The sequence below is a fragment of the Callionymus lyra genome, chromosome 3 (assembly GCF_982586985.1).
Source record: "Callionymus lyra chromosome 3, fCalLyr1.hap1.1, whole genome shotgun sequence".
NCBI lineage: Eukaryota > Metazoa > Chordata > Actinopteri > Syngnathiformes > Callionymidae > Callionymus > Callionymus lyra.
In genome coordinates, this window is record NC_141820.1 from 33,534,133 (window position 1) to 33,556,034 (window position 21,902).

Genomic DNA, 21,902 nt, shown 5'->3' on the forward strand with positions numbered 1-21,902 from the left:
TTCCCGAACGATCGGGACATTGATTCCTTCAAGCATCTGGAGATCGGGAATAAAAACACACGCATTACTTTCTGCGACTTTCTCAGAGTCTTCTTGTCAAACATTCCTCACCTGAGCCGCACCGGGTGTGTCTCACGTCACGACTCACGCTTCCCAAAGTTACAAAACAAGCTCCGCACACTTCTCGAGCTTTACTAGATCGATCGAGAGAGTCTTGTCAAGACTTTCAAGAATATCTGGTTGATCTAAAGGCAGGAAGCGGATTTTTACGGTACTGTTTGTTTCTGAATAATACAGGAAGTGGTTTTTGGGATGAAAACAGTGTTGTTGTTGTTGTTAACTCTCTGCTACTAGTTTTTACAACATGGCTAATGACTAAAACATGAGCGAAAGTTAGGTAATCCTTCAAATCCACTTTCTAGTACAAACGAACGTGACAGCTCATCGGCATTTTAATCTTTGAAACCCGTTTTAGCGCTAGTGTCTATTCACATACACAAACTTGTTCTAAATATCGAGTTCATGCTCAGACATTAAGGTAGTTTTTAAAACTATATTCAGCAACATTCATCCTGCTTGGATTATATATTCAAATGCACGAGTCAATGTTTGTCTTTATAGATGAGCTTTCATTCTTCTTGAAACCATGGCATTAGATTTAAGGGGGGTTGACTGTAAACTATACACTCAGAACTTTACTTTTTTAAAACATCAGATCAAACTAATGTAGCGTTTAAACCGAACTAAGATTAACACATATTAGAGGAGACCACTTCCTGATTATATGTTGTCGGAACATGATCTGGAGCTTGTAATCCATGCGTTTGTTTCTTCTCGTCTGGACTATTGTAACAGTTTGTTTTCATGTCTTAACAAGAAGGATCTGTCTCACCTGTAGTTGATTCAGAACTCTGCAGCGAAAATTCTAACTCGCTCAAGTAGAAGAACTCACATTTCTCCGATCCTTAAAACTCTTCACTGGCTTCCAGTTTCTTTCAGGATCAACTTTAAAATTCTGGTTCTTACTTTCAGATCTATTCATGGTCAGGCTCCTCCTTACATCACTGATCTGATCCAGCCTTACACCCCAGCTCGGGCTCTGAGGTCTGTGGATCAGAATCTACTTATGGTTCCTGAACACGGTTCAGGACCAGAGGAGAGAAATCTGTTCAGGCTGTTGCTCCTAAGCTTTGGAACGATCTTCCTCTCTCTTTGCGCTTGATGGATCTACTGACTCCTTTAAGAAACATCTTAAGACGTTTCTATTTGTTCAGGCTTTTCCTTGATTTTCTGGAACTCCTGTTATGTTCTAAGTTTTACATTGATCTTTAAAGTATATACTTTTTTGAGTATTGTTTTGATTGTTTAAGCGCTTTGTGCCCCTGGTCTGGAAAAGCGCTATATAGATAAAAATTACTTACTTACTTACTTACTTACAAGCATCAAATAGTTGCTAATCTCTAAGGAGGGTGACTGTGATTGGTTAATTGACTGACTGTGGTGAATTAATGTGCACTTGTCCTCACATCTCACTCCCCGCCAAGGTCTGGTCATGGGCGACATCGAAAAAGGGAAGAAGACATTTGTGAAAAAATGTTCCCAGTGTCACACGGTGGCCAAAGGGGATCGCCACAAGGTGGGACCAAACCTGTGGGGCCTGTTTGGAAGGAAAACGGGACAGGCCGAGGGCTTCTCTTATTCCAGGGCCAACATTGACAAAGGTACCAACGTTTGAGTTTTGTAATTATGTTTAGCAACTTCGCTTGAAAATGCTCATTATTTATGAAACATTCATTCAGCAATATAAAGAATTGTGTTTGTGTTTTAAAACAAAAAAAACTATGCTGCCATAATGAGATAATGATGCAGACAACTCCCATGTTTGAATGTTGTAAGTGAGTCATTTTGTGAAGCAATGAGTAGAACCTTAGATGGAGGGAGTTGTGAGCAACATCAGATTTGAGTGATTTGTGGATATTTTTTTTGTCATAACGGACTATTTATTATTATTAAGTTACAATGAGAACTTTACATTTGAGTCTTCAGCTGTTTCTTTTTTGAGCCAGAGAGATGGTTAAACAAGTCTGAACAAGCAGAGCAACACTAAGAATCTAACAGCAGCAGAAGCAGAACACAGTTAACATTTTTCCTAATGTGCTTGTGTGTCTTTAGGTATCATTTGGGATGAAGAGAACTTGATGATCTACCTTCAAAGTCCAAAGAAATTCATCCCGGGAACCAAAATGATCTTCAACGGCATCAAGAAAAAGTCAGAGAGGACTGACCTTGTGGCTTATTTAAAGGATGCCACTTCGGAAAAGACAGACGTATAGTTGTGGCGTAAAACCTGCTGTTTCTATAGTATGCATGTTTTAATAATGACATTATTTTGTTTTAGCCTCAACTATCTCACCATGCTTTTTTAAAGAAATAAGAACCAAATATTTTGAAGTACACACAATGCATGCTGCCACTGTATTTCTGTGGTATGATGTAATATCAGGTAATAATAAGTTATATCATAATTACACAAGAATTATACATTAGTATGAATAAGGTATTTGGCTAGCTGCCAATATAAGGTAAACACTGTATTAGAACTCAATGCAACATTAACCCATAAACAAAAGTGAAATATCGATGATTTCAATAGATATTTTCTGTTTAGTCAGCTTTATCATACGATGATTGTCATATAAACTGATAATGTGGAATATTAAAACAAACCGTGTTCACATTCTTAAGACATTCTTGTGTTTTGTTGTTTTATTGTTTTATTAGCATGATTGTTTCCTTTTTTGTATTTTAAAAAACTGTCCCAAATTCAAAGTGCAATATCTCCCTTCCTGTCTCGTTAATAATAGAGAGAGTGCAGGTAGAGAGTCATCTAGACAACATGGTGTAGTGACCAGATGTTGCCGGCAGATGGTGCGATTGTTCCCGTTATGAGCAGCAGCAGCAGCAGCAGCAGCAGCAGCAGCAGCAGCAGCAGCAGCAGCATCTGTATTATATAATCCCACCAAATGCGAGGAGCGACATCAGTGTAGCAGACGTCTTGAAAACACCGGGGAGGCCAAATCATCGCTCAAGTGACTCTGTGGCCTTTGCTGGATATTTATCACTTGCAGACCAAGTCTTGCCTCTGCAATTGTCTTGTATTGACTGGCTCAGGGGTGGGAGGAAGGGGTCGATGAAGGTTTATTAAAAGGTCCTCTCTGTTCCGGACTAAACAGCTCTTAATTTCCGTGCGAGAAAGCCAGACATCCTGTCTCAAGGAAAAAAAAGGTAAGAAGATATTTGTCTCTTTAATTATGATTTGCACTTAAAGCTTTATTGCAGCTAATTTAATGGAAATATATTAAAGATGTGCCTCACATTGTGTAGTCAGTGCAACAACATCTGCAACACACAGGTGATTCAATAAGAAGGTCCTGGAAATATCCACATCCAGCATCAGCATCAGCAGCTGCTTGAATATGTCAATGTTAAGAGTGAGGTATCTGGTCCTGGTTGACTAAATATAGCCAGTACATATGAGCAAATCAGCTGCAGTGTGAGTGGTCTACGACTAACACAACTAACGTTGACGTGTTGTGTGCGAAAATTCAAAGGCAAACTTGACATATTCCAACAGGATGGATCAGATGGGAGTCGCGGTCTCTCTTCACCTCCTTCTAAGTTCTGCATTGGCGGTGTCACATCACTCAATCATGGACAGCCTCCTCTACGCCAAAGCTGGTACGAGTGCTCACATCTACCACCACACATCCAATATGAAAGACATTTGACTCTTTATCCATCTCTCAGCCCTGGGGTTGCTGGACGAGCCGCTGAGATTTGACCCCTGCTGTCTCATGTCACCTCCTCCTCCACCTCTATATCCACCACCTCCTCAGTTTTGGAAGCGAGGAGATCCAGTATGTATTTGTGGGGAAGTAACTGCTTGATGTCACGTGATGCTCTTCTAACCCAAGGCTGACGTTAGATAGAATCTAATGATGATAGCTGTGAAACACACAACCCAACAAACAAACCAAGCATGTTAGAAACCACATTAAAGAATGAACCACGACAATCGATAACACAGAGAAAGAAAACTCTAGGAGAGTATGAGTGAGAACAACAAATGGAAATCTGAAATAATAATAATAATGATGGGAAGATGAGGCTTCACGAGAGTTCAATCGATGTGAAGTTTAACTAAATTAGTGTTTTGGGGGCCAAGGACTATAGAGAGAAACCAAGTTTTGGACATGAGGACAAATCAATTGTTAAATGAAACCTCACCAACCCTAACTTCACTAGGGCAGTTGCTTACACAGCAAAGCTAAATTTAATACCAACAACAAACATTTTTTAGAAAAATAAACCGTTAGCTGCATGAGCAGCGGAACATTAGCCTTAGCTAGCATAAAGTCAGGTGTCACATGGTATTACAATACTGACTTCAACTACAACAACTTCAGGAACATTTTGCTAAAAGTATCTGCTACATTACTTAACACAGAATTTCACGAATTGAAGACAAATTAGACAACAAAAAACGAAAACGGACCAACAGTCGAGAACACAACGTTGTGATGTTAACCAACAGAATTCCGAAGCAATACTTTTACAGTGTAGTACAGCAAAAACCCATTTAATTGTGTCTACTAAAGATGGGAATGGGCATGCTGCAGCCACCTGTGGTTGAAGATGGAGGGCGCCAAAAAGAAACCACCGGATGTACCACAGGGCCTCCCGGACCACCAGGACCCCATGGCCCAGAAGTAAGGCCCTCAATGTTCTGTTTTCGTTAAATCATTTGGATCAATCAGTGGGTCCAATCTTATGGTTCCACGCACACGGCTCAGGACCAGAGGAGAGAAATCTTTTCAGGCTGTTGCTCCTAAGCTTTGGAACGATCTTCCTCTCTCTTTGCGCTTGATGGATCTACTGACTCCTTCAAGAAACATCTTAAGACGTTTCTATTTGTTCAGGCTTTTCCTTGATTTTCTGGAACTCCTGTTGTGTTTTCAGTTTTATCTTGACCTTTAAAGTATATACTTTATTGAATATTGTTTTGATTGTTTAAGCGCTTTGTGACCCTGGTCTGGAAAAGCGCTAAATAAAAATGACTTACTTACTTACTTAATTACTCTACACGGATGTGAAAAAATATATTTACATCTTGTTCCACTGGAATGGAAATGAAGCAACCTTTTTAGCATTGATCTTCCAGTAACTGTTGCAGTGAAATACGTGAGCTGGGTCTAAATGTGTCTCCTCCTCCAGGGTCAGAGTGGATTACCAGGTATCAGAGGACCAAAGGGGGAGAAGGTAGGTCCTTTATGACCTATCAGCTCATGTCTACTGTTGTTATATACTTTCCCTGTCCTTGTGGTCCTCTCCGGTCTAATGACATCTCTTCCCCCTCATATGTCCTTCTCCAGGGAGAAATTGGGCGTCCAGGGTCAAAGGTGAGCTGCTCCTCCCATCCTATTCCCTCCTCCTCTGGCTTTATCTCCCATGTCCTTGGAGTGATGAGCTATAGATTTTTTGTCTACTTTTTTTAATCAAGTTGCTCAGAATCTCTTCCCTTGCTGCTAATTGTGTCACCCTACATTAGCCTAGCATAGTCTTCCGATCTTAATAGAATCCCGCATCTCTCCTTCTCCTCTTCTTCCCTCCTTCACTCTTCTCTTTCCTTGGCTTTGCTCCATTAGCCCTCCTTCCTTACTCCAGACCTGCTGATCCAGGCGCTCCAGCACTCCCGCACTTTAATCTACTTAAGTGCTTTTGCCCTCCTTGATAAATCACTCCACTCAACAGGCTGGTGGTTTAATGACCGCTGGATAAAACACAGCTCACGCCGCTTCTGCGTCGCATTTCTTGGACGCTGGTCCAGGTGTCGATGTGATGCGAGCCAGTTGTGTAATATATATATGACTCTCCTGGCTGTGGCCAACAGAGGGAGATCGATTAAATCTTTATTCCACTAACAAGCTAATCTCAGGACTGCCAGGACTGCTCTTCTCGGATAGATACTCTTACTTCTAAAATAAATGCTATTAAAGCTATATACAATTTACACAATAGATGATTTGAGATAGAAATCAAGAAAACTGAGAAATTTAGCGTGTAAAGTGGATAACTGGATAAAATACAGGATTGCTTTGCATCTTTCTTTTTGTTTTTACCAAATTGAAGTAACAGATTTTTCTTTTAATTTATTTTGCAATGATTGGTTTAATTTTGACTCATTCAGCAAACTGCTTTACAGCAGTGGGTCAGAGACAGTGTTTTCATATGAAGTACTGAGTGAGTTCTTGATGTTACCAAGATGCTAAAGCGAATGAAAATTGGCAACAGAAAAATGGACAATTTATGAGGTTGCAGGCACAACATAGAGAAGCTAGAGGGAGCCAAAGACAGGGTTCTTTTTAAAAATCCCACAGTTTGGGCCTTTTTAATGAAAAGAGCCATTATAGCCATTTCCATTCAGCATTGTGTATTTTGTAAAATGTGTGTAGTTAAAAAAACTGTAATGATCAGGCCATTTTCCCTTGTATTTAAGTCCTAATTTAAAAATAAAAAATATTGAGAATTCATCACACTAAGCTCATTTTATCACAGTTAAAGGAAAGTTGTCAAATGTATATTCATTTTGTTTATATTAAATATAATAAATGGGATAAAAGTGCAGTGACAAATTAAGAATAGTTGTAATTGTAATTCTTTTTAGGTGATGGTTTTTGAGGTGCAACAATAAGGAAAATGCAGAAGGACATAAAAATTAAAGAGCGCAACGAAATAGAATAGTTTGTTCTCCAGGAGTGTGCGCACATTGTAACACCTGTCTTTCCTTTAATTCAGAAGTAGCTAAGGAAACCATGATATTGTTGCTTCCACAGGGTCGAACTGGAGCACCAGGCCTTCCTGGGAAACCAGGACTTCCGGGTTGGCCGGGAAGTGAAGGCCCAAAGGTTGGAAAATAAAAAAAGGAACTATTTAATTAATAATAGAAACTTAAATTAATGATTTCTGGGATTCAAATGTACTTTTAGGGTGATAAAGGGGATTCAGGGCTGATGGGATTACCTGGGCTGAGGGGACCACCAGGTACAAAGGTAAACCTAAAGATTTCTCAAAAGATTTTCTTTAAGATGCCTTAATCTCTCTGTATTTTCAATTAGGGTTTGCCTGGTTACAAAGGAGAGAAGGTAAACATGTGTCTGTGTGCAACTGCAATTAACTTTAAATCAACGTTTTATTGTTGTTTTTTAATCCTAACAGGGGGCCAATGGTAACCCTGGAACAGCCGGAGTTAAGGGTGACAAAGTAAGTAAAGACTTGTCTTTGTTATTATATTAAATAAGTAAATAGGAAACTTAATTTTGTGTTATTTTTAGTAACCGTTAGTTGCTCAATGTAGTCGGACAGGCATATTTAGGCACTGCATATTGACTGCATTGGTACTTGGTTCTGTTTTTCTATTGCTTATTTTGTGTGTCATCGTATTTCATTCTTTTATTATGTACTGACACCACAAACAATTTATGTTGTGTTTTCCCAATGGCAATAAAAGTTTCTTATACCATTTAACCAAACATTTATTACAGGGGTCCATTGGTTTGCCAGGAATGCTTGGACAGAAGGTGAACTAAAGAAGTTCTTGCTAATAATAATTAAATAATACATAATATTGTGGAAGTGAATCAGACATACGTATTTTTCTTTCTTAGGGTGAGCAGGGACCGAAGGGAGAGCATGGGAGCCCCGGAAAGAGAGGACCCACAGGGCGACCAGGGAAGAGAGGCAAGCAGGTCGGTTTCAATTGGCATCATATTTCTTCTTAAATGAACATAATGTGTTGAATTATTAATAACAAGATAGCAAAGCTTTATGCTTGTAATCATGTCCTATATAGCACACATTGTATTATTTAGTCTGTTTTGTACAGGGCGTGGAGGGACATTCAGGAGCACCAGGAGTTATGGGCCCTTCAGGACCACCCGGGCCAAGCGGCATCCCTGGTCCCCCGGGTCCTCCTGCCTCTGGTGACTTGTATTTTCCTTACTTAACCTATCATCTGACTCGTGTACTCAATTCATATATGGGTACAATTGTTTTTATCAAAGGAATCTATGTAGTAGGAGAAAAGGGAGACAAGGGTCTACCAGGACAACCGGGCCGCTGTGAATGCGAATCTTCTGTTGGAGGCAACAACGCTCCATTTGGAAGCTACACACAACCAGGAAGCACCAGCAAAGTCCCTGCTGTAGGATAAACACATGATCTGTATTGTTGCTTTAATTCTTTAGACAACAATGTCATTTTCTATTCAGATATTCGTGGTAAACAGCGAAGAGGAGTTAAACCAGCTTCACCTCGAAAACACCATAGCATTCAGGAAGGATCATAGGACTCTTTACTTCAAGGACAAAGATGGATGGAAACCAATTCAGGTTATTTTTACTCATCATTGTTAGACTTAATGATACAGGATTAAATAACAAAAAAGTGTCTTTACGACAGCCTTTCCAGCCGTACCAGTCCACAGAGAAGGTCCCGGATAGAGTGGGCATGTGTGGGGACGGAAAGGTTCAGGCTCAGCATGGGGAAGAGTGTGACGACGGAAACCATATTGTCACCGATTCTTGTCTAAGTAAGTTCCACTTTATTTTATAATCATGAAAATGCAGTGTTAACTACAGTCCTGCATCAAGTATGCGTGAGGTAATAGTTATCTCACCCAACATAAATCTATGACTATCTCCTCCTGTTAATGACCTCAAGAAATGCTGTTCCAGCAGAAAACAGAGCCAAATTGTTCCTTAACATCTTTTTCCTTCTCTGTAGACTGCAAGTGGGCCTATTGTGGAGATGGATACAGACACGAGGGGATTGAGGAGTGTGATGGAAAAGACTTTGGTTATCAGACATGCAAAAGTTATTTGCCTGGGTAAGTACAATGTAATGTGTCCATAGGATTATATTTTGCCTTATACGCTTTATTTTCGATTGCTGAAATGAACAACTTTAATTGTATCTGTATGAATTTATAAAAACGGCTAACGAGAGCGTGAGACATTTTGTATTCGTTTTTGGCGGCATCTAGTGGTTATTTAAAATAATGCAATTGCCGTTAAAGATCATTCTGATGAGATTGAGTTGTTTGAGTAAATATTTCAATTCAAGGTCACGCTCGTAAAACAGAAAAGCAATCCACTTTGTTTATTTATATGTTTTCTGTGATCAATAGAAGGGACAGAGGGACAAAAACATGAATAATTAACATCAAATATTAATATAATATCCTCTTACCCATCTCATGCAGATCCTTTGGACGGCTCAGATGCACAGACTCCTGTTTCATTGACTCGACCGGCTGCAAATACTTCACTTGAACAAAGCGCTTGTTGCAAACTTTGCGACTCATCTTTGTGATCGGAAGGGTTTAGACTCCAGGCTTCAACTGAAGAGTCACCTTCTGTCTGTGGTCTCCAGTGGTCCACCTGTCTTTGAAAGCAGAGACGTCACCACAGGAAGTATAAAGGATTTGATTTGCTGTTACCTTTCGGGCACAAGCCTTGTCCAAAGACCCCTGGCGAACAGTTGCTTCACTGTACATCTCATGTAGACACACGTCTAGAAATTTGAAATGAAATGTACATTTAAAACATACAGTGCTTGACATTTCAGAGTGTACAAAAAATACACGTTTAGGAAATAATTGAAATATACTCTGTTCTCTACTCTACTTAATAGCAAGTGTACTTTCTATTGTAATCCCCGTTCTAGGTTGTCTCCTTCATTGTCATGCCATTGGCTGCAGCACTGTTATTACCACTGGTGAGGGTGGCAAACAGCTCTATGATTGTATCTCATGAAAAAGAATGTTTTTGACTTGCCGACTGTTACTGCAATAATGAAAGCAAGAGGCCTACTCAAAATGGCTACCGTTTGTGTATCGTGTAATGAAATGTTTCTACTCAATATTTATTTGTATATATATATATATGCTTTTGTGTGCCACGCTAACATGTGCAGCAGAATACTCATGGTGAATGATTACGTATATGTAATAGACGGTAACTGTTACTGGATATGTTTCTAGCCACGCAGCATGATTGTAAATCTGCTAATAAATCAAGACTGTGAACTGTTCTTACTTTGAAGCTTCACATGAATGGGCGTGTGTGTGGGCGGGGCTTTAAAGGTTGAACACAGCCAATCACAGGGCAGGGTCCCGCAGCAGAACGTGACGCAGCATCACTGCCACGTAGAGAGGACCAACTTCTGCTCAGAGAGACCTCCAAAGTTTTTATTCGTCTCTTCATCCAGGACCATGCTTCTCACGCTGCTGACCTGGATCACATCCGGCCTGTTCGTCACTGTCATCAGCGGGAAACTTCCCGAGACCGAGGTGGAGGTCGAGGTTCTGCACAGACCCTTCATCTGTCGCCGTAAGTCCAAGTATGGGGACATCCTGCTGGTGCACCATGATGGGTACTTTGAGAATGGCACCATGTTTCATTCCAGGTAAAGTTAAGCAAATATCATGCACATGGTTTCTTTTTTGGTTGTTTGTTGTGTTCGAACGAAAATCAAACATTTCAACGTAATATTTACACACAGAATAAAAGAAAGTTATTGCATTTTATAGTTTACGCCCACACTGTCTATTGGAATTCAAGTGATACATTTATTCTGTAGTTGTTAAGTGGTAGTTTATGTTAAAACTATTTTTTAAACGCTGTTTTACTATTAATAGTAGCTCAGAAACGCCATGACATTATGCATATATTCATTTCTTAAATTCAATCCACGTGAATTAATCTTACAGGATAAAAACACGGAAAAATAGTTGTAAGGTTTAAATATTACCTCACTGTGTTATCCTCTTGTCTTCAGGTGACTTGTTATTTAACTCCTCCCGCCATGTTCAGCAACCGGAAATAACGTAGCAGCACCGATGTTGTATCGTAATTATTTATAACGTGATGAAATCAAGAAACAAAGTATTTAAAAAAATTAAACGGATCGGTTTTTGTGTGTAAATCTGTAAAAAATGAATTTGGTTTAAGAAATGTACTAAATCAGATTCAGAAAACGTCATTGCCAGTGCTGTAAACGCAACATTGTTTTTTTTTGTTTGTGTGTGGTATCAGTACAGAGTGAAAGAATGAAATAAGATAACACACAAAATGTGCAATATAAAAACAGAACCAAGCCCAAAGGCAGCCATAATGTGGCACCTACAATAAAATATTAAAAGATTTTCTTAACTCTATAAAGTTATTGCGGGTAAGACCTGGATGTGGTTTTATCTTGGTAAGTTTGGCGAAGATTCTTCTATTTATTCTAGATTCATTTATTTATGCTAGACATTTTCTTATCCAAAGCAAAATATTACACTTTACGACCCAAAAGTGGTCTATCTCCAACCTGTGACACATGTCACCAGACAATCTTATTCATATCTTCTGGCTTAGCAATTTTACATTTTGTGTCCCAGGTTGCTGGAGAACATGTGTCACCCAGTGCATTACAAGCTTTATTCGGGATTTCAAATTCACATTTCCTATCCACTTCCACCAAAGATGTCATAGCCTCCATTACTCTTCTGGGAAGAAGAATGATTCTGATAAGATGGAACCAACTATGCCCTTTTTCACTGCATGAGAGATGTTCTGTACTTGTTGAAAATAGCAGCAGGAGGCCGTCAACAATGAGTCTGGTTCTGCTTGAGGTTTCTGCCTTCTAAAAGGAAGTTTTTCCCACTGTGATTTACTCATTGTTGAATTGCTGGGATCTTTTTTTTCTTTCTCCGCTATAGTCTTACTTGAACTGTAAAGTGTCTTTCGATAACTTTGTTATGATAAGACACTTGAAATAATATTGAATTGAATTGAGTTGAAAATAAAATAATTATTTGATACTCTCTCAAAAACTCATCAAACAAGTTTGAGAGAATATTCAGCTTTCTTTGACTTGCTGGAAGAAATGATCTTTGTACTTGCAACAAAGCAGATTAGTTTGAATAAAAAATACAAATTGAAAGGAATACTTTTTTCAGGATTTGAGTTTTCTCTTTTTAAATTCAAATTTTTCATTTTGTTTTTGCGTAAAACTGATTTTGGCAGTTGTTTACAATGTTATTTAATTTGCAGATTATACCTATTTTGTACACACTTGACCCATTGTTGTTAACTATTTACAGAAACTATGTGTTTATTTAGTGTACAAGGAATAGTTAATTAATCTGGCATCTTTTCTATCTTTTCTTGATTTTCAGTCGAGCAGAGGGAGACAAGCAGGCAGTGTGGTTCACACTCGGCATCCGGGAGGTGATAAAAGGCTGGGACAAAGGCCTGCAGGACATGTGCGCTGGAGAAAAAAGGAAACTAATCGTACCTCCAGCTTTGGCCTACGGAAAAAATGGCACAGGTAGTTGCTGAGTATCATACATGAGCAGCTATGTGCATCTGTAAGTGGAAGAGCCAGTGTAATGCTCAGTGATATATCTTCTCTTCTGTCAGGTAAAATCCCACCAGAAAGCACTTTGACGTTCTTTATTGAAGTGCTGGAGATCAGGAATGGACCAAGATCACATGAGTCTTTTCAGGAAATGGATCTGAACGATGACTGGAAACTTTCCAAGAGTGAGGTGAGGATCTACACTGTGAGAAACTTACACTGATGCTCACTGCAAATATTCAACCATATAAACCGTTCATTCATGTCATCCCACCAGGTGAAGCAGTATTTGAGAAACGAGTTTGAGCGTCACGGCTATGCTCCGAACGACACCTTGCATGAGAACATGATGGAGGACATTTTTGCCAGAGAAGATAAAAACAAAGATGGTTTCATTTCTTCTAGAGAATTTACATACAAGCATGACGAACTTTGATGTTATATTATCTCATCTCCACAGTGAATAATCACTAAATCATCCAATTTTTTTTTTTATTGAGGACTTTCTCAGGTGCAGATTGTAATTGTTGAATTTTGTCTCTCAGGTGCTCTCAACAGTGTCTTCTGCTGCTTCACAGCAAGGATGTGTGATTAAAGTCTTGTACGAAGAATACTCACAATAACTCGATCTTTATTCTGTAAATTAAGTAAATTAAGCACCTTCGATAATCGCTAATAAAGGGCTAAATAGTCAGTAAGTAATTCAGGATTTGACCAGCAGATGGCGCCGAAAAACGTTCCAAATGAGGACTACAGCTCATCCACCCATTGAAAAGAAAATATTCCTATTCTTTTTCAAAAATAAAGTTTGTGTTTGCGATGAGAATGTTTTGAAAAGCAGCAGAGATTTGGAAAGCAATTTGTTTTTAATAAAATCTTTACACCATTTTGTATTAACATAATCCATTTCATATTCATTCCATTGATTGCTTGAGAGCATAGTTGTTAATAAACATACGACTAACAGGACAAGGGAGAAAGAAGATCCAGCTTTGTCCAAAGTTGAGCCGATACTGAACTTGGAAGACATTGTATCTGATGGCAGCACACAGGCACAAGTGGGAAGAGCCCTCCTCTCACACACATTCAAAACATTCCACACTGGACGAAGGTCAAAGGTCACAAACTTGAGGTTTGAGATACACCCATGCAGGAAGGTCTGTATCCAAATGTAACGCTTTGGTTGGTTTTCTCATTGTTCTCGGTCTGCAGAACCCACTTGGGAACGTGTGGGATGAAGAGCAGATCGAGGCCTGAGCTCAGCGGAGGTGTGTCCTGAACCCAGGTGCCTTAGAGCTCACCGCTGGAGGGGAATTCAAGATTTTATTAAACAGTTTTTAAGAATCAAAAGCCGAACCAAATCCTGTTACCTCTGTTTTCTTTGCTGGGGTAGATGCGTGGGAACGGCTTGAACTCTTCAGGAGGCGGGAGATCTTCCACTGGATGGAAATTAAACTTGGATTCAAAGTCGTCTGCTGCAAGACAAGCAACGACAATTAGAACAATCATAATTGATTTAAGCTTCACTACAACACCTTTTTATGTACATATATATATATATATATATATAAAATATATTATATATTATATATTATATATATTCAATTCTATGTATTCTCAATTGCATGAATCGGGATAAGTCCAACAAACTTTTGAGGAACATCTCACCCAAACTGTGAAGGTGTCCGTTTCTGAGACTGGACGGAGGCAGAGGAGGTGGAGGTGGTGGAATACGGAAGGATAGTTCAGTGCTGGGGGAGCGAGCAGGAGGAGCAGGTGGTGGAGCCAGTCGACCTATGACTGTCAAACAAGCAAATATATTTCAACAACAGATTTATTGTTATAGCAAAGACATTTTTTTTTATCTTGTAAATGTATCTATCATTTTGTAATTAATTATAATATTATATATTACACCACCTTGTTATAAGCCTTTAAAAAAGGTGTTCAAGAAATATTTTATTAAAATTGTATCAATATAATCCATCTATTTTCTAATGCTTATTCCCTTTTTGGAGTCGCGGGGGGGGGGACCCTATCCCAGCCTCATCGTGTGAAAGGCAGGGGACACCCTGGACAAGGGGTCAGTGTTTCGCAAAAAGACATACAGGCATTCACACACAAACTCATACCATCAGACAATTTCCCGATCAACCTCTGTATGTGTATGTTTATGGACAGTGGGAGGAAACCGGAGTGCCCGGAGTCAACAAAATTGATATATATACTGTTTACATTTATATGAGAGTCGATATAGGATGAATGAAAAGGGAAATAAGACAACTACTGTATGTCCTAAATCAGAAATGAATAGTTAAAAAGTATGAAATATAATTGCCAGCTTTCAAAAGAATTTCTATATGATCACTTCTATAGTTTATTTGTGTCATCAAGAGGGCCACAAAATTATCTTGTCCTTCTTGCGACCAGGTTAATAACGAAATACCCTGCCTTGGAAGATTAGTTTAGGGAGTAGCCTACGTGGACCATGATGTTTGCTAATGATATAGTCATTTCTAGTAAGGGTATAGATGAGTTTAACAGCTTTTGAGTCCAATCTTTTTTAGGGAGCCTAAATTACTGCTTCATCATTTGAAAAAAGAGTTAAAGGTTACTTGAGGAACCCACCTGCACTTCTGGGAATAGCAGGGGGTCGTCTCGTGGGAGCGTTGACGGGGTAAGAGGGTGGCAGTGATCGCATGCCAGAGGAGGGCACCGCAGCAAGTCTGGGTGGAGGAGGTGCTTGTAGGGTCATAAGGCAGTTGGGTGTGTAGGAGGCGGGCAGCGGTGGGGGAGGAGGGGGAGGACCGAGGGGGCTGTCCCGCAGGATAGGAAACCGGGAAGGTTCAGAGTGGACGGGCGATGGAGGCGGAGGGTGAAAGCTCCACGAGGAGCGATCTCCTGGGGCGTTAAAGGGACGCATGAAGGACGAAGGAGGAGGGGGAGGTGGGGGAGTCGAGGGCTGTGAGATGTACTGGGAGGGTTGGAGTGGCAGCCAGGTGGGTTTTGTGACCTGAAAGGGTGGTGGGGGTGGAGGGCAGGAGGGCAGGGGAGGGGGTTTGCTGGCTGGCCGGTCTTGAAAAGGTGGTGGTGGAGGAGGAGGTGGGGGAGGAGGAGGAGCGGAAAGTGGGGCAGGTGGATGCGGAGGAGCAGAGAGAGGGGGAGGAAGAGGAGGGGGAGGAGGAGGAGGAGAGTACACTGGGAGTGGCGGGGGATGCTTGCTGCTGAAGGTGGGTGAGGGAGGAGCAGAGGCGGACGGGGCGAGAGGACGGTGAGTGACCCCCCCTCCGTCCGTCCTGTCTGAGGAGGTGAGGGTGTCAGTAGGGGGGTTCCACAGCGGCCTGAGGGAGGCGGAGGAGCTGGAGCGAGACACTGCAACACCAACACACTTGTCAATCATCAGAAAAAAAGGTTCATATCATTTTTACCGACCAGGGTTCTTTCCTGCTAAGTCTCTCTGGCGAACCGGCCTGAGAGTGGGAAAGCCCCCAGCGAAGAGCCCACTCAGAGACACCCCGTGTGAGTCCTGAGAAGCTCCGGCACTGCTGGACACATCCTCCGACGTAGACCTGCGATCTGAGCACACACACAGATGTACTCAAGCTCACTCGCACAACTTTTTTCACTGGTGTTTAACTGGAAAAAAAAGTGTTTAGTCGCCTGTGAGGCGTAGAGTACTAGTCAACCTTCGATACAGCCCCGTCAACATCATTGAAAAGTGATTTGTCAGTAAAAATTGACCGCGTCATTTGTGCCTTCCTCTCTTCTCTGTGCTTTGTCAACGGGCCGTGAGAGAATTTAAGAACATTGACACTGTGCAGCTTTCAAGGTGTGGTTCCTGGAATATTTTGATGACTTTTGAATTTGAAATGCAGCTTGATCACAACCCCACTTACAAGCACATGAACAATAGTAGGAAATACGAGTTTTCTAGTAGTGTTTACTAGTGTGTATCTTTTCAAAAACCAAGCGCTCAAGTATTCTTTCCCCTTCAATGTTGTTATAAAACATTTAAAAACTACACATGTTGGCCAATAAGTGTAAGAGTAAGTATGAAAAAAAATAAACACAGTGTGCAATAATAACATAAAATAGGAGGTAAAACATGTTAAAACCATGAGATAATTAAGTATAAAAAGACAATCAGAAGAATAAATGTCTTGTATGTGTTTGTTTGAGAGGAATTGTGTCATAGATGAGAAATATTCAGTATTTCAAGAGATATTTTCACCACAGTTTGCTAGCTTAAAGTTCACATTGTGTAACGGCCTGTCAACCAACTGATTGACCACGTTTACTGCACGCTAGTGTAAAAAGAGGTGAGGTGGTTGTTACACTTACTGTCCACGGCAGGTGCACTGCGGTCGTTGACCTGAGAGACTTTTTTCAATCTTGATCCAGCCTGGATGTCAGCTAGCAAAGCACTCCTTCCTCCTCCACCTCCCAGCTGAGGCGGAGGAGGCTGTGGTGGAGACTGTGGATATAAACATGTTTTTTTTTATCTATATAAAACGTACAGTCATTCTCAACGCATTGCTTGCCTTATATTGCCTTAAATGTTTGCACAATTTAGTTTAATCCATCAATAATTCGAATTCAAAATTTTAAAGGGAAACTTCCACTCTCCTGACTCACTCACATGTTTTAAATGTTGAAGTCTTCTCTCCAAGATGCAGTAAGTCCCTCATCATGATGATGTTTTGAAGTTATTACTTTATAAAGTTCTCCCCTGTCTGATATCTCTCTCAGCGAACGAGAGGTTACGAGAGTTGAATCCATTATGACATAATAATGGTCTTCACTCCTCCAGCCAGCTATAATCATACCCTGCTTTGTTTATACAATAAGGCCCTTGTAGGTGGAGACGACTTACGGATGGTGCACAATGACAAATTACAGCATTAAAGCAATCACAACAGAGTGGGCATGGTTACGGTAAACAAGATCTCAACTCCAGAAAAACAAAGTGTTTTCAGCGGGCGGGTTTAAAGGACATTTTCTATTGTTAATATTTCAATGAAAAGACAGTTTTGTACAAACAGACACATACTGACGAGTACAATAGAGTCCAAGATCTATATAAGACACAATTAAATCATCATCATCAGCATTATTGCCCTTTAAAAATACGAGTGTGGTGTTAGTTGTATTGTACACATTACATTATAAACTTATGGATAAAACTTCAAAAATGATATTTCAAGAACTCATGACATCATACGGCTAGATGTGTTTTTATTATTGTGGGACTCTGGTTTAGGATCGTCAATGACATTATCGCTGACCGCTGCTATTTCCAGAGACAGCCAGTGGTAACTCAGTTATCAGGGGGACAGTGTGCACCTGCTGGGAAACACTATACTCTCTGTCTGCGTGTGTGAGACCGCCATGAATAATACAACCTCCAGGTGTTTGGTTGAGTTGGAATGATGTTACACTTGCAAGACCAGGGAAATTAGAAAGATAGTGTTTCTCACCTGTGCTGGGGGTGGGGGTGGTGGTGGGGGTCCTAATGGTGGAGGTGGTGGAGGCGGGACGGGCATGATCTCGGCCTCTGACGCCTGTGAAAGATATTTAACATTGAGACAAACTTTCTCCGGTGTATTTCACTGTAGCTTTCCTCTCCAAGTTGCTACTGTTTACATTTGTTGACCTCGTATTCTCTGCACAGGAAGTGCTGTCACCATCGGCCTGCACAAAACAGGAAACAGACAGAACTCCATCCTCCCCAGAGAAATCCGACACGTCCCCCTCACCCCTGTCCTCCTCTCCTTCCCAAAATTCCCCGTGTTGCTCTTTAGGAGACGAACAATGGTGCTTGTTGTCCGAAAAGTTATAGACCAGTCAGTTCTTGAGTGACCTTCAGCGCAGAGACAGAGCAACTCCGTGAAAACACAGTGAGGAGAATTTGCTGCTCAAGACATCAATCTTCAACTTAAATTACTCTTCAGTTTCAGTCATTTTGTGCAAAGTCACTGAGAGTCAGGAATTAAGGAACTCCCAAATACTGACTGACAACATTCTTTTGTCTGGAAGAAATACCTTCTAAATTAGTTTAGGGCAGCAAGAGTAGAGTGAGGAATTCAAGTATGAGTCAGCAAACATTAAATCTTCAACTGTACAATCACATGATTACTATTGTTTTCTTTCTCCAGAGCCGGGATTTGGCCAGTATTTATTAAACAATTTCTTACTTTACACTCTCAATATTAAGTCAGTCACGTTTTATCCTCATATGAGTGTAAAAAACCAAAGTGAGCTATTTAGAATCTTAAAAATAGTTTCAATGGTAATAAGTTGACATACTGTATATAAGAAATATTATGTTAAAAACAGAGACACATAGCTCCATGTAGAAAACCCACATTATATATATGCTCAAGGACAAAAACAAGCCCATAATAACTTTTTACATCTACATTCTATTTTTTATTATCCAGATTAGTGATACATATGAGCTCAGATAAGTATAACAATTTATTTTTAGTTGCTGTTCTAATATAAAATAAATTGCTTTTGGAGGAACTACACTATTTTATATTAACTTTGGTCTTGACCTTTAAAGTATATACTTTATTGAATATTGTTCTGATTGTTTAAGCGCTTTGTGACCCTGGTCTGGAAAAGCACTATATAAATACAAATTACTTACTTAATTACTTATTTATATTATGTGACTTAGCCATAGCTAATGCACCAAACTTAGTGGAGCTAAATAATAAATACATTTAAAAGAACAAAAACTAACAGACCCCTTTTATTTTTCAATAAGATATAGCCTTCCTTAGAGCATCCCACAATCATTATTTAATATTTGGTTTTGCCAAAACGGAAATATAAAACGCGCCAAATTAGCGTTGCTAGCATAAAGTTTCACCTAGCTTAATTTTAAATTCGAATAGGTATTTGTTTCTCTTTCCTAAGAATTGTAAGACGGTAAATTGTGCTTGATCGGCATATTTTGGGCTAACTTTTGTTTTCTTTACATATCATAGTTACATTTAAACTTAATCAATAAAATGATGTTGATATATTTGTTATTTTAAACTTTGCTGACGTCATATGATGTAACTAGTCAACTATTGAATAATTGAATTGTGATCTTGAAACAATAACCATTTAGAAATATGATGCAATATCTTAACTTAACTTAATGCTGGCTATTTTATGTATTGTTTTATACAAATCAAATGCAATCCTTAAAGAAGCAGAGATTTTTTTTGTAGTATCCTTTTTTATATACATGTGTACATAATTGGAAATAGTCGCGTCTAAAAATGCAACAAATTGCCGTAAAATTGAATTCAAAATAAAGTACTAATCCTCACTTTTATCGCGTACCTATGGAATATTTTGGCCAAACCCAGAATAAGATGAAGAATTTTAAAAAAAAAGGAAAAATAATGCACATACTTGGAAAAATCGCGTCTAAAAATGCAACAAATTACAAACACAATAAAAGCTATATAATCTGAATGAACTACTTTGACTGCATTCAATTAAACATTTATTGACGCACCGAACGTGAACGTAAACATGGAACCTCGAATGCAGATGACGTCAGAGCGACTTCACCAAGTCGCTATGTACTTCTTTTTTTCTAAGGTAATTCACTAACAAACACCATAAAAACTTAAAACAAGTCTTACCTTCAAGTGGCAGCGGCTAAATTCACCTGTTTGCAGGGAATTCCTCAGTGAGAAACGGAGCCCACTGACCCACAGCTCCTCATGGCAGCCATAAGTTATTTATAGTGACATGAGGGCAGCACTTATCTTACTTTTGTACGTTCACTGCTGAAACCCCGGGTCTGCTGTCCTCATCTCTCTGCTCAACTCGAGCCCCCAAAAGTTGCTTCTCTTGTCCGAGCTTCAATCCCCTGGTGGCGCACTGTGATAGTGAGCCATGAAACTTTACACCCACTGTCACAGGAGGAGGAGGAGGGGTGTGGTTGGTGGACCCTCTCGGCTGAATTTGACCAAGTAGAGTCAAGTCATGTTCATCACCATAATAGGTCATTAAAAACGTGTAATGTGCAAAAGAAAACTACAATGCAACGCTATAATAGTGGAAAAAATTATGTGAAAATATAATTATAAAGTCCCAAAACAACAATGAAGGCTTGTCTTATTAAGGTGAGCAACTTAACAAAAAGATTGGGGAAAACATAAAATAACTGACACTGAACATTGTGCAGGATGCATGGGTCAGCCCATTTTATCAGCTTACACTGCACTTTCACACCAGTAAACAGTTAATAGAAGTGGGGGGCATCACATTTTCCAAGAGCCACATCTGGGTCTGCTACAGGTTTCTGACCTCTGAGTTTTAAAAGGAAGATCCTGAAGGGAAAAAAACATTTTTTTTTAACATATTGTGGATTAGGTGAAAGGCTTTTTTTTAAATATTGTGCTATATAGAAGTTATAAAGTATTACATTAATTATGATTAGTTTTATATTTAAGGTGTAGGATTACTGTAGAATATAATATAGAAAAAAAATATATTAAAAATTATATATTTGCTCTTAAATGTATTCAGGATAAATCATTTTCCACGTAGGCAATGAGAACCAGACACACATGTCTATGTAGACTGGTTGATGCCTCAGCATGAATATGTTGGGGGTCTAACCACACATTGACTGTAACTGTGCCCCCCTAAGATTTCAAAGAAGCCCCTGTGCAGCTTGAAATGACTAACATACAGCGTAAGGAATCACTTAAGACCCTGTGTTTAAGTTTGAGACATGCTTGTGATAGGGTTATTAATGGTAATGATTTTATAAATAAATACTTGAAATATTTCTGATTCACATGTACTATCACATGCAATATTCAAATAAATAATAATGATGGAACTAATAATAATGAATATGCCAAAAATACTATACAAAATAGCTTAAAACTAAGGTATTGACTATTGTATGACTATTTTACAGTGGAAAAATCACAAACAAACATTTATAAAAACTGTCTGCAACAATAAAACTGTAGATAATTGAAATAGAATGAAAGCAATCTCAAAAGAAAAATTCTGGTAGAATAACCGATGCCATGACAGGAAATACGATGCTCTGTTATTCACGGATCAAATTGATAATGTTCTGCCTTTACACTTTTCTTTTAACTGTTATTCTGAAATAACTCTGTTTTTCATTATTTAGAGTTTGTCAGTGAAAGGTCACCTTCAAAAAGGCAATTTCACAAAGCTAGCCAAATTTTTACTGCTGTTCGCTGCCATTTAAATCTCCCCCTCTAACCACTCTGTAGGCTTTGTTGTTTTTGGCCAGCCCACCAAACTGTGAAGACCAATCTGCCCCTCACTCTCGGAGCCAAGGTACATTGTTTTTTGTCTTTACAGCGGAATCATGAGTTCCTGACCATCTTAATATACAGAGAATGATTCTGATTGGTCAAAATTGCTGATGCTATCCAATG

The 21,902-nt window shown here is 39.4% G+C and overlaps 4 protein-coding genes across 5 annotated transcripts; 3 read left to right on the forward strand and 1 right to left on the reverse strand.

The window, feature by feature from the left end:
- Positions 1 to 59: 59 nt before the first annotated feature.
- On the forward strand, positions 60 to 2,739 carry LOC148084523 (cytochrome c iso-1/iso-2-like). Its single transcript, XM_087785951.1, has 3 exons — positions 60 to 271; positions 1,545 to 1,721; positions 2,173 to 2,739. Exons 2-3 carry the CDS (start codon positions 1,553 to 1,555, stop codon positions 2,331 to 2,333), a joined length of 330 nt encoding a protein of 109 aa, XP_087642077.1. The 5' UTR covers positions 60 to 271; positions 1,545 to 1,552; the 3' UTR covers positions 2,334 to 2,739.
- A 323-nt stretch (positions 2,740 to 3,062) lies between these two features.
- Positions 3,063 to 10,115, forward strand: LOC148084524 (uncharacterized). The gene is made up of 18 exons (XM_087785952.1): positions 3,063 to 3,285; positions 3,635 to 3,738; positions 3,808 to 3,917; positions 4,659 to 4,769; positions 5,275 to 5,319; positions 5,433 to 5,459; positions 6,894 to 6,965; positions 7,047 to 7,109; positions 7,176 to 7,202; positions 7,276 to 7,320; positions 7,602 to 7,637; positions 7,725 to 7,805; positions 7,943 to 8,039; positions 8,121 to 8,260; positions 8,328 to 8,447; positions 8,518 to 8,647; positions 8,842 to 8,944; positions 9,320 to 10,115. Exons 2-18 carry the CDS (start codon positions 3,636 to 3,638, stop codon positions 9,387 to 9,389), a joined length of 1,380 nt encoding a protein of 459 aa, XP_087642078.1. The 5' UTR covers positions 3,063 to 3,285; position 3,635; the 3' UTR covers positions 9,390 to 10,115.
- A 199-nt stretch (positions 10,116 to 10,314) lies between these two features.
- On the forward strand, positions 10,315 to 13,291 carry LOC148084525 (peptidyl-prolyl cis-trans isomerase FKBP14-like). The gene is made up of 4 exons (XM_087787606.1): positions 10,315 to 10,524; positions 12,281 to 12,432; positions 12,525 to 12,652; positions 12,740 to 13,291. Exons 1-4 carry the CDS (start codon positions 10,331 to 10,333, stop codon positions 12,896 to 12,898), a joined length of 633 nt encoding a protein of 210 aa, XP_087643732.1. The 5' UTR covers positions 10,315 to 10,330; the 3' UTR covers positions 12,899 to 13,291.
- A 39-nt stretch (positions 13,292 to 13,330) lies between these two features.
- On the reverse strand, positions 13,331 to 20,341 carry wipf3 (WAS/WASL interacting protein family member 3). 2 transcript variants are annotated; one of them, XM_087787604.1, is made up of 8 exons: positions 20,112 to 20,341; positions 17,940 to 18,023; positions 16,804 to 16,936; positions 15,895 to 16,038; positions 15,091 to 15,834; positions 14,131 to 14,262; positions 13,833 to 13,934; positions 13,331 to 13,765 (listed from the first exon to the last, which is right to left on the reverse strand). In XM_087787604.1, the coding sequence occupies exons 2-8, from the start codon at positions 18,003 to 18,005 to the stop codon at positions 13,722 to 13,724; spliced, it is 1,365 nt and encodes a 454-aa protein (XP_087643730.1). In that variant the 5' UTR covers positions 18,006 to 18,023; positions 20,112 to 20,341; the 3' UTR covers positions 13,331 to 13,721. The 2 variants fall into 2 exon arrangements, with proteins under 2 accessions (XP_087643730.1, XP_087643731.1); XM_087787605.1 differs by having other exon boundaries at positions 13,336 to 13,765; positions 13,833 to 13,937; positions 20,112 to 20,209.
- Positions 20,342 to 21,902: the final 1,561 nt, after the last annotated feature.

Coding starts and splice junctions, on each gene's coding strand:
- LOC148084524 (XM_087785952.1), top strand. CDS start 3,636: ATGGATCAGATGGGAGTCGCGGTCTCTCTTCACCTCCTTCTAAGTTCT. Junction 7,638..7,724: donor CAGGAATGCTTGGACAGAAG/GTGAACTAAAGA, acceptor TTTCTTTCTTAG/GGTGAGCAGGGACCGAAGGG. Junction 8,945..9,319: donor TGCAAAAGTTATTTGCCTGG/GTAAGTACAATG, acceptor CATCTCATGCAG/ATCCTTTGGACGGCTCAGAT.
- wipf3 (XM_087787605.1), bottom strand. CDS start 18,005: ATGCCCGTCCCGCCTCCACCACCTCCACCATTAGGACCCCCACCACCA. Junction 16,039..16,803: donor CAGTGCACCTGCCGTGGACA/GTAAGTGTAACA, acceptor GTGTGTGCTCAG/ATCGCAGGTCTACGTCGGAG. Junction 14,263..15,090: donor TGCTATTCCCAGAAGTGCAG/GTGGGTTCCTCA, acceptor CTTGTTTGACAG/TCATAGGTCGACTGGCTCCA.
- LOC148084523 (XM_087785951.1), top strand. CDS start 1,553: ATGGGCGACATCGAAAAAGGGAAGAAGACATTTGTGAAAAAATGTTCC. Junction 1,722..2,172: donor CAGGGCCAACATTGACAAAG/GTACCAACGTTT, acceptor GTGTGTCTTTAG/GTATCATTTGGGATGAAGAG.
- LOC148084525 (XM_087787606.1), top strand. CDS start 10,331: ATGCTTCTCACGCTGCTGACCTGGATCACATCCGGCCTGTTCGTCACT. Junction 10,525..12,280: donor GGCACCATGTTTCATTCCAG/GTAAAGTTAAGC, acceptor CTTGATTTTCAG/TCGAGCAGAGGGAGACAAGC. Junction 12,433..12,524: donor CTACGGAAAAAATGGCACAG/GTAGTTGCTGAG, acceptor CTCTTCTGTCAG/GTAAAATCCCACCAGAAAGC.